Source organism: Chrysochloris asiatica, unplaced genomic scaffold (assembly GCF_000296735.1).
Source record: "Chrysochloris asiatica unplaced genomic scaffold, ChrAsi1.0 scaffold00004, whole genome shotgun sequence".
Classification (NCBI taxonomy): domain Eukaryota; kingdom Metazoa; phylum Chordata; class Mammalia; order Afrosoricida; family Chrysochloridae; genus Chrysochloris; species Chrysochloris asiatica.
In genome coordinates, this window is record NW_006408522.1 from 21,249,869 (window position 1) to 21,261,523 (window position 11,655).

An 11,655-nucleotide genomic window follows, 5' to 3' on the forward strand; every position below is an offset into this window, starting at 1 on the left:
TCTTTGGAAACCCTATACAGGGTTGCTATGAGTCGGAACCCACTCGCTGGCACTTAACAGCAGTAACAATTGTATCTGTTCCAAAGTGGACAGCATTCAGATTCTGCATCACTGTATGTGCTTAGTGCATGGTCCATGATGTGATCCGGTGGAGGCCCACAACCAATTTGTGAAGTTGCTTCCCTGATGATCTGGTAATAAAAACAGCAGCACTTTGCTAAGGGCTGTCATATGCATCAGCTCATGGGAAGCCTCTTCCTCTCCCAGCATGCCTCACCACCTTCAGTAATGTGTGAGGTCTGCTTCTTTCATTTATGCTTTGGCGTGGCACAGAGCATGGACTGCCTGGTTTCTGGGGAGCCTCTTGTGGCCCCTGACAGGCAATATAGTTGTTGCTTTGTTGAGAGTGTTGAGACTTTTGTTGAGAGTGGCTACCTAGAGCTCATTCCCTGAAGGAAAGAGGGCAGGCTTGCGGGGTGTACCATTTGGTTGGTTGATGATGCATGAAGGGAATTGTAACCATGGCAGTGTAACGATATATGATAGGATGATTGTAAAGCTAATGTTCTCCCATGTAAACCTATCACATAATTCATAATAAACATTTTTTTAAAAAAGGCTGTGACAACAGAATTTTGGTAGATAGCATTGTGACCTGTGTTCCCCATCCCCACCCCACCCCCCCAAAAAAACAGTGAGGGTCATAGCAGGCAAGAAGATTAGTATGTGAATGGACTTTATAAATCATCTAGTCCAGTCCCCTCACTTCACAGGTGTAGAAGGAGAACCAAGGCAGGAGAAAGGGCCAGCCTGTGTGGGGCCACACATCTTGTTGGTGTCGGAACCAGAATAAGGTCACAGACTTTTGTTGTTTTTATTTAGCTGCCTGTAGGAGAGTATAAGGGAGCTGACCACCTGTCAGACTCAGGGACTATTTCCTACTTCTGTTTGATGGAGTTGCTTTTTCCATGGACACAACTCAAGACCACCCATCCCATCTCATCTCATACCTTTCCAGGAAATGGTGTGGGATCCATAGGGAAGAAAGAATCTTACCCACAAGTAAACAAACGTGTCATATACGTGTACAAAGTCATTCAAGAATACATTATAAAAACACGGGAATCAGTCAACAAGGTAGAATCTAGATCTGAAAGGTAGAAGTACACACTAAAGATAGTGTTTTGCCAGTGGGATATTTAACTTATAGAAGATATGACGTAGAGTTTGGTTGGTTATGGGGAGAGTGGGTCCCCACTTCGGTCTCAAGCTGGTGTTCTCTACTCAGGGCCACTTTCCTTTGAACTTATAATGAAATTTGGTAGGAACTCCAGTGGTTCTATTTTGGAAATGTTAAGTGGTAAGACTGCTTGTGAAAGTGTCTGTTGTTCACTCCATGAACAGTGAATGTTGTGTTTCAGGAGCACGCAGTTACCATGCCCTGCACGTGGGTGATGGCGTGTGCATACGCCCCATCAGGATGCGCCATTGCATGTGGGTAAGTAGGGGCTGCAACAGCCTCATTGTGAAGAAAACCTGTACCCAGAAAATACTCTTGTCCTGAAGTCCTATTGTGGTGCTGCCAGTTAATGTGCTGGACTGCAAGGTCAGTTTGAACTGTAAGGTCGGCAGTTCAAGCTCATCAGCTGCTCCTTGGAAACCCTGTACAGGGTCGATGGCACTTAACAACAACAACACTGGCAAATGCAAGCAAATAGGAACATGTAATTATTTTTGCTTACTTTGTAAGCAACATGTTACATTCAGCCCTGAACTTTATCAAAGAAGAAATCACAAAAATCTCTTTCATAATTATTTCCATTATAGCCTGACAATCACATAGGCCTCACACCTGCCCCCTCTACGCTCAGGTGCTGTTTAACTGATGCACATGTTGTGGAAAACAAGTTGGTAATGTGTAGCAAAAGCCTTAAAAATGGATAGCGTTTGATCCAGTGGTTCTACATCGTAAGAACTGTTCTAAAGGAAAGATCAAAATATGGGGGGGGGAAAAAAGGCTTATGGAAAATAACATTTATTGGAGCATTATTTAAAATAAAACAAAAGAAAAATATGTATAGCAAAGACTTACTTACAATATGTGAAAAGGGTAGCAGGTTTACTAGGAAGATTGTGCCTTTTTATGTTTTCCATTCAACAATTCACTTTAGCAAGGTTGCCACTGAGAACTGAAACCAACGTAATTCCCTTTTATTATACAATAATGTATATTATTGCATTATACAATAATGAAGTCATAGAAAAAAATTAAAAGTTTAAAAAAAATACTAGGACCATATAAAATATGTCTACTTTAGAATCTCAACCATATTTTAGAAAGAGGCAGAGTATACAGGCTGGAAAGTGTTGTTGTTGTTGTTGTTGTTAGGTGCCATACAGTTAGTACCAACTCATAGTGACCTTTTGCACAACAGAAAAAAACACTGCCCAATCCTGGCCCAACCTCACTATTATTGCCATGCTTGAGCCCATTGATGCTGTCACTTGGCCAATCCCTCTCGCTGGGGGTCTTCCTCTTTTTCTCTAACCCTCCACCTAACCAAACATGATATCCTTCTCCAGAGACTGGTCCCTCCTGACAATATGTCCAAAGTATAAGAGGCGAAATCTGGCCATCCTGGCCTCCAAGGAGCACTTTAGCTGCACTTCTTCCAAAACGAATCTGTTGGTTCTTTTGGCAGCTCATAGTATTTTCAGTAATCTCCTCCAACACCCTAACTTAAAAGCATCAGTTCTTCTACAGTCTTCCTTATTCACTGTCCAGCTTTCGTATGCATATGAGGTTATTGAAAATACCATGGCTTGGGTCAGGCACACCTTAGTACTCAAATTGACATTTTTGCTCTTCAACACTTTAAAAAGGTCTTGTGCAGCAGATTTGCCTAATGCAATACGTCGTTTGATTTCTTGACTGCTGCTTTCATAAGTGTTGATAGTTGATCCAAGAAGAATGAAGTCCTTGCCAACTTCAGTCATTTTCCGTTGATAAGAATGTTGTTTATTGATTCAGTGGTGAGGATTTTTGTTTTCTTTACATTGAGATGTAATCCATACCGAAGGTTGTGGTCTTTGATCTTCCTCAGTAAATGTTTTAAGTCCTCTTCACTTTCAGCAAGCAAGGTTGTATCATCTACATATCTCAGGTTGTTAATGAGTCTTCCTCCAATCCTGATGCCATGTTTTTCTTCATAGAACCCAGCTTCTCAGATTATTTGCTCAGCATACAGGTTGAATAAGTATGGTGAAAGAATACAACCCTGTCACACACCTTTCTTAATTTTAAATCATTGAGTGTTCCCAAGTTCTGTTCGAACAACTGCCTATTGGTCCAAGTACAGATTCCTCATGAGCACAATTAAGTGTTCTGGAATACTCCTACTTTGCAATGTTGTCCATAGCTTGTCATGATCCACACAATAGAAAGTCTGCGTAGTCAACAAAGCACAGGTAAACATCTTTCTGATATTCTCTGCTTTCAGCCAAGATCCATCAGACATCAGCAATGATATCCCTCATTCCACAGCCTCTTCTGAATTTGGCCTAGAAGTTCTCTGTCAGTGTCTGATTATAGCCATTTCTGTATTACCTTTAGCAAAATTTTACTCTCATGGGACATCAAAGAGATTGTCCAGTGATTTCTGCATTCTATTGGGTCACCTGTCTTTGGAATGGGCACAAACATGGATCTCTTCCAATCAGTCAGCCAGATAGTTGTCTTCCAAATTTCTTGGCATAGATGAGTGAATGCCTCCTGTGCTGCCTCACTTTCTTGAAAGATTTCAATTTTGATTCCATCAATTCCTGGTGCCTTGTTCTTTGCCAATTCCTTCAATGCACCTTGGACTTCCTCCCTGAGTATCATTGGCTCTTGATCCTATGCTACCTCTTGAAACAGTTGAACATTAACCATTTTCTTTTGGTACAGTGAGTCTGTGTATTCCTTCCATCTTCTCTTGATGCTTTCCACATCATTCAATAGTTTGTCCAGAGACTCTTTCAATAACAAAAGTCGAGGCTTGAATTTTTTCTTCAGTTCTCCCAGCTTGAGAAATGCTGAGCGTGTTCTTCTTTTGTGGTTGTCTGGTTGCAGATCTTTGCACATTTTGTTGTAATATTTGGCTTTATCTTCTCAAGTTGATCTTTGAAATTTTCTGTTCAGCTCTTGGACCTCCTCATTTCTCCCATTTGTTTTAGCATCTCTACGCTGGAGAGCAAGTTTCAGTGTGTCTTCTGACATCAATTTTGACCTTTTTCTTCTTTCTTGTCTTCTCAATGACCTCAGTGCTAATTTGAATGATGTTAATTTGAACATTGAAGTGCTTTGGAGTAAAATACAATATCTGAACTTGCATCCTCATGATTTAGAGAAAGCTTGTCCAAATAATGCAAAGTTAATGATCTGGGTGTTCATTACACTATTTATTTATTCGTTCAGTTTCCTGGTAGGCTTGAAAGTCTTCAAAATTAAATTTTGGGAACAGGTTACAATAAAACGTACTGGTAAAGGAAGCATTTTTTTTTTTGGTAAAAATTTATGCAAAAGCATTTTGTAAAAGAGAACGTATACAACTGTTTGCCTTGCGTTAACATTTGGCATTTCTTTCTGTGCCAGTGGTTTGGATAATAAGTGTTCTGTGTACCCACTGACGTTTGACAAAAATGAAAACATGGCTGCCAAAAAGAAGTCTGTTGCTATGCATACCAACTACCTGTCTGCCTGCAGCTTCACCAACTCTGACATGCAGGTAAATCAGCGGCGACAGTTTGGGTCAATCTACCTGGAACAGTCTGAGTCTTAAAGAACCACCAATCTTGGCAGAGGAGTTGCTGGGAAAGGCCATTTTCCTGTTTCTCTCATAATAGGATGACTATACTCCAGCAGTTTGCTCCTAGAGAAAGTTCCTATTGGTTCTCACTGGTTGCTATTATTATTTTTAATAAAATCAAAAGTGGGTAGGTTGGAACTCTTGGGTGTTGATATAAACCATACACCATAATGAACAGCCTTCTATGATTGGTGGACGGAGTGGAACAGGGATTCTTCTAGGATGGTGGAAATTACTATATCCTGACTGGGTAAGCATTGGCCTCCTAACCCCAAGGTCACTGGTTCAAACCTACCAGCCACCTGTAGAGATGAAGATGAAGCTGCCTGCTCCCTTGAAGATTTTCTGTCTCGCAAACTCTAAGAAACAGTCCTACTGTGTCCTGTAGGGTTGCTGAGAGTTGGAATTGAATCAGTGGCGGTGGGTGTGATTTTATTTGTTTGACTGAGAGAGAGCAAAGCAAGGGATAGGTTCTCTTCTAGGACCCTCCAGGGGGAGCATGGCCCTGCCAACGCCTTGATTTCAGCCCAGTGAAACTGATAATGAACTTCTGGTTTCCAGAACTGTGAGAAAATACATTTCTGCTGTTTTAAGCCTGTGGGTTTGTGGTACTTTGTTATAGCAGCCACAGGAAACTAATATAGTGGGAAGGCTATTAACCTTGGTAAGATGTAGTGAATTCAGTCTTTTCTTCCAGGCAGATATTTTCTAGAGTAAACAATGGGGTTGTTTTTCCTTGATTCCAGAATTGGCTTTTACTGGAGCAGGAAATTATGTTGGTTTTATTTAGCTCACACCGCCAACCTTTTTAACTGAGCTCCAGGAAAGCAGAGGCCAAAAATGACCTTCTGGAACCCTAATGCCTAGCAGAGCCTGGGTGTGGTCAGCACCAGCAAATGGTTGCTGAATCTGTGCACACAAGAGTGCCTAGCACCTATAAGGGGCAGCAACCTGCTCAGTGAGGCTGGGCGGAGCTGCAACAGGAGACTGTCTACCTAAGTGCTGCCCAGGCCCCAAATGTGGTCCAGAGACCTGCTTGAGCATCCCCTGGGAGTTCATGAGAAATATGAGTATCGACACTCAGACCTCACCCCACAGAATCTTCACTGAACAAGAAGTCCCCGGTGACTTGTGTGCACAGTAAAGTCTGACCAGCATTGGCCTGGACAAGAGTGAGTCTGTCTGCATGTTGGAGCCGGTCAAGGTTCGCTCAGCAGACATTCAGAGCACTCCCTACGTGCCTGGCAGCTGCAGAGCTCTAGAGGTACAGTCATGAGGCCTTCAGGATTTCACACTCTAGAGGAAGACATACAAGAAGAGTGATGGTGGCCAAATGAATTTTTCCTTTCTCAGGAGGGAGAAATTGTTCTAGTCTTGGAAACTAGATTTTAGGGAGGTCTGGCTGTAATGTATTTTCTCTGTACTGTATTCCTTCTTGGAGTCTTGGTGTGGTGCTATAGGATAAACACTGGACTACAAGGTCAGTTTGAACTATAAGGTTGTGGTTCAAACCCACCAGCCACTTCTTGGAAATCCTCTACAGGGTCACTATGAGTCGGAACCGACTTGGCAACATTTAACAATGAGTGTATTCCTTGTAATGATGATGATGGCAGTTCAGGGTATGTTCAGGCCTTCCCTGCAGGAGACCCAGGTTCGGTTCCCAGACAATGCGCTTCCTGCTCAGCTACCACCCAGCTGTCAGTGGGGGCCTGTAGGTTACTATGATGCTGGACAGGTTTCAACGGAACTTCCAAACAGACAAACTAGGAAGAAAGGCTTGGGGATTTACTTCCAACGATTAGCCAGTGAGAACTCTGTCTGTCACTATGGGGAAGGTACATGACCAGGTAGCATTTTTGTCCCAGGATGCATGAGGTCCTGGGCATCAGAGCTGTGGCAGCTAACAGTGACAACAGTGACACTCTTGCTGTCCTTTCAGATCCTGACGGCGAGTGGCGACGGGACGTGTGCCTTGTGGGATGTGGAGAGTGGGCAGCTACTGCAGAGCTTCCACGGGCACGCAGCTGACGTCCTCTGCTTGGATCTGGCTCCTTCAGAAACTGGAAACACCTTTGTGTCTGGGGTAAAGACCCAAGGAGAATCAGTAGGGGTCCTGTATCCTTAGGGAGACTGGCAGCTCTTGTCCCTGCAGTTCTCCCCTGGCCAATGCCGAGATCCTGCCGCAGTGACACCCTGGCACCAGGCCCTCATGGGTGCTTGGTGTAGGGAGTTCTAGAGCTGGGCTGTGAGGGTCTCCCTGCTCTGCTACTGACATTCAGTAGTCTCTGCAGGGATCTGGAGTATTCCCTGGTGTGAACTCAGTAACTCAGGGTGCTTATTGGCCTCGTAGTAAAGTGTCCTTCCTGAAAGGGCTAACAAAGAGCCTTACAGGCCCTCCCAAGAGCACTGAGAGGGGCAGACAGCTGCTGAGGTGAGGCATGCCCTTCCTGGCTTCTAGCCTAACCCCAGCACAGGGAACAGCAGAGTACTTGAAGGCACAGTGGCACAGAGGAGTTCTAGATGAGGCGTAAGGGCACACAGCTCCCAGTTTTGCCACCTGACTGAAAACATCGTTGGCTATAAATTCTCCAATCCCCAGTATTATGAGCATTCCGTGGAAGGGTTTACAGTGTGTTGAACAAATGGTAAACTAGTGCCATTGAGTTGGTTCTGACTCCTGGTGACCCTGTGTGAGTGTTATAGTAGAACTGTACTCCAGAGCATTTTTAGTGATTGATATTTCAGAAGTTGGTTGCCAGGCCTTATTTCTAAGGTACTTCTGAATATACTCAAACCGTCAACTTTTCAGTCAGCAGTGGAGCATGTTAACCATTTGCACTACCCAGGGCCCCCATACAAATAGGACTGGTATTTTGGGGGGCAGACTGAACTGGCTGGCCTAGCTCCAAGGTCCCGTCTCCTCTGTTAGAAGAAGTCACCTATTCAAATGACTTTTGCAGTTGGAAAATATCCATTAGTCTACTTCTTCCATCCTTTTATTTCAGTTGAAACCAACAACATGAACACAAATTTAAGTCACTTCTTTTATGTGACTATTGAAAGTCTAATTATACTGTGCAGCCTTGATGACCTCTACCCCTTGTCCTGGAGTCCTGGTGTGGTGCTGTCAGATAAGCACTGGACTGCTAACTGCAAGATTGGCAATTCAAACCCACCAGCCATTCCTTGGAAACCCTATACAGTGTCACTATGAGTCAGAACTGACTCGACAACACTTATCAACAACAACAGCACCAATCTTGACAGTAGGGCTGCCCTATAGGAATTCATCAAAACAGTCCATCAACTCTGATGGCATAGTGGGAAAACTTCATCCTTAGGTTTTACTGGGTTCTGTTAGCAACCCAGAAAGAGAAGAAGGGCGGGTATTGTATGTTTAGGTGTTGTAGCAGAAACCAAGGGAGATAGGCTATTTGTTTAAACCACTCAGCTCCTGGGTAAGCAGAGCCAAAACTAAGCCCCTGGTTTGGCATGCTGCCAGGGATATGGGTGGCCCAGAGACTGTGGCTCACCACCTTTGCTAAGGGCTGTCCCACATATGTACACAACTGGGACTCTTGCCTCCTTGGTTGATTAGTGTCAATGGATTAGTGTCACAACCCAAGAGGTCTTAACCTGTATCCACTATCTGCCTGCCTTTCCATCTGGGCTTAGGAAGGCAGATATAGAGGAAGGATAAAGGCAAGGGGAAAATGAAGGGAAGGAAAATGCCCAGGAAGAAGGCTCAACAATGAGGCTCTCGGGGGTTTTGCGTCCACCCAAAAATGTGTGACAGAAGACAACATGCTAAGGGAGGAAACCAGACACATTCCTTGCTCCCTCCTACCCAAGACCTACTCCTTGACTTCTATGAGCTATTGGTTAAAGAAAGTGGCCTTAGGTAAAGCTAGTCTCAGAAAAGTATATTGTCAGCCATTTACTAAAGGGGAATAAACAGTTTCTGTTTCATAACTGGAACTCATGCCTTTTCTATAAATTCTCCTTATCATGGCCATAACTCTGACGAACTCTGTTTTTGTAGGGATGTGACAAGAAAGCCATGGTGTGGGACATGCGTTCTGGCCAGTGTGTGCAGGCCTTTGAAACACATGAGTCTGACATCAACAGTGTCCGGTCAGTGAGTAGAATCTTCCCATCACTTTTGTCCTCTGCAGGCTTTACCTGGCCTTGGGTAAACCTGAGACCAGGAACCACCCCAGGCTCAGATTAATTGACTGACAGAGGCCTTCTCAACAAGGGACACTGGTTTGTGGTGGAACCAAAGTACACTCCAGATCTCTTGGAGAATTTTAAGTTAATTGCATAGGGACAATTGATATTATTTTGTCTCGATCATAATATTGTCTCATTAAATGGTAGGAATGCCAACAAAATATCATACCTGCCTCTGGAAGGCTTATTCTTAACATGATAGTGTATATTTAAATAAAACATCAGTATTTCTCATTCATTTAGTCAACAAATATTGATTAAATACTTACATACTTGACATTATTCAAGGAGCTGGGAATACATTTGTGAGCAAGCTAGACAGGATCTCTACTGTCTGAGAGGAGACAAACACAAGATAGAACAAATAAACAAATGTGCAATTTAATTTACTGAGTGCTATAAGAAAGGCAAAGCAAAACTATGTGCTGGGGTAGGTTGTTTCTTAGATAGAGTTGTCAAGGAAGGTCTTTCTGAGAAGGTGACCAGAATGATGAAAGAGCAGGACTTGCAAAGAGTTGGGGAAAGAGTTCAGAGAGCTGACAGAAAGCCAGGTCCCACTGGAGAGTTTTGAGTGGGAATGTGGGGGAATTAGTATGATTTGTTTTGCCTTTAAAATGTCACTTTGGCTCCTGTATGGAGAATAGATTGTAGACGGGTATGAATTGAAGCATGAAGGCTAGTTAGAAGGTCATTGTGTAATTTCTTGTTTCTATTCAAGAAAGAAATGATGGTGACTAGAAGTAAGGAAGTCTTAGTGGAGAATAGAGAACTATCGAGAATTGTGAAGGGTCTGAGAGTCTACCCTACTTGGAAGCTAAAAAGTTAGACTAGCCACAGTTGCATGGATGCTGGTAGAATACATGAGACTCCTGAGTCAGAGATGAGGACAGTGTATTGCTCATAGGAATGGCAGTCGTCAAAGTATCTACATTTTGGGCTGGTTACCTGAGCCCCCATTTTACAAGGTTATGTGAAGAGGGCTAAATGACACACACACACACACACAATGGAGTTATTTTATAAAAGCAGAACTCTAAGCAGAGGTAATCCAAATCTTTTATAACAGGCAGCAAGCAGAAATCCATCTGCTAAGACAGGAAATGTTGGAATGAGTTATAGGTAAGAGGTCACTGTGGTCCTGGGATTCAGGAACTCTATTTCTGGCTGGTTGAGATGTCCATTATATATCCACATGAAGATGTCACGTAGGCAACAGAACCTATGAACTGGATGCCAAAAGAGAAGTCAGAACTGGACATGTAAATGTGGAAAATGGCAGTATCTGGACAGTGAATAAAGTTGAGCTCGTCACTTCTGCTTGGATCCCATTAATCAGAACTTGATTCCATGGCCACACCTACCTGCAGGAAAACTAGGAGCACTTTCATTCTTTCATGTGCCCAGCAAAACAAAAATAGTCAGTGTGTCTCAATACAGCACTGATATTCTGGGTAGGACATTTCTTAATTGTGAGGGATCATCCCATACACACCATAGAATAAGCACTTGACCTCAAGGTCGGTTTGAACTCAAGGTCAGTAGTTCAAACTCACCAGCCACTCCTTGGAAACCCTATACAGGGTTGCTATGAATTGGAACTGACTTGATGGTACTTAACAACAACAATAACAACAATCCCATGCAAGATGTTTAGCATCCCTCGTGGCCTTAGGGCTAGTGCTAAATGGCAGTAGCACCCCCCTGGCCTTGGTGACAACCACAACCTTAGGAGAGAGTGTTTCTTGGTGTGGCACTGTGGGTCAGTGAGCTGGACTGCAAAGTCGGTTGGAACCGCAGTTGGTGGTTTAAGCTCACCAGTTGCTCCTCAGAAGCCGATACAGGGTTGCTATGAGTCGCACCCGGCTCGATGGCACTTAACAACCAAACAGTAACATAGGCGACAGGGTGTAACACTGTAGGATAAGCACTGGACCACAAAGAAGGTCGGTTTTAATCACCAGGTCAGCAGTTCAAATTCACCAGCTGCACCTTGGAAACTCTTTATAGGATCACTATGAGTCAGAACTGACTCGACGGCACTTAACAACATAGGAGAGAGGGAGACTGAGTATTAGAGGCACCAAAAGTCTTTTCCAGATATCCTAACCCTGGTCCCAGAATTTCCTGCCAGTGGAGAGAACCAGGGCCCGTTTAGCCTTGACTAGAGAATAAGATGGAAATCATTTTTATTTGGCATTAGAAATGAGGATATTCATAGTGCTTTCAGAGACACATCATAATGGACTGATTAAGGCAGAGCTAAAAAAATTTTAACGTTGCTCATCCAGCCCTCTGGTTCTTCACCCACTTCTTTCAGACCGCTGTTATCCATACAAAATCGGTCTTCCCTCTCCCTTACCAAGCGTTCTGATTGGTACCTCCCCCACCCACTGTTTTGTGGAGCTCCCAGGTGTAGGTCATTTGCACAAGAAAAAGGAAATGATGGATGGTATGCAGGACACAGAAGGTGGCAGCATTAGAGTGGAGAAGTTGAAAGACCTTTGTTCTGGACGTGTGGCCAGAGACGGGTAAGGATCACGTGGAACCTCGGCTACTTAAGACAGAGCCATTG

At 43.6% G+C, this 11,655-nt stretch overlaps 1 protein-coding gene across 1 annotated transcript in view; it reads left to right on the forward strand.

The window, feature by feature from the left end:
* Window positions 1–11,655, forward strand: part of GNB5 (guanine nucleotide binding protein (G protein), beta 5) — a 50,172-nt gene that overhangs the window by 19,276 nt on the left and 19,241 nt on the right. The window contains exons 4-7 of the mRNA XM_006831862.1: window positions 1,422–1,498; window positions 4,634–4,766; window positions 6,790–6,933; window positions 8,893–8,984. Coding sequence (XP_006831925.1) covers window positions 1,422–1,498; window positions 4,634–4,766; window positions 6,790–6,933; window positions 8,893–8,984 — 446 coding nt within the window. The remainder of the gene's footprint in view (window positions 1–1,421; window positions 1,499–4,633; window positions 4,767–6,789; window positions 6,934–8,892; window positions 8,985–11,655) is intronic.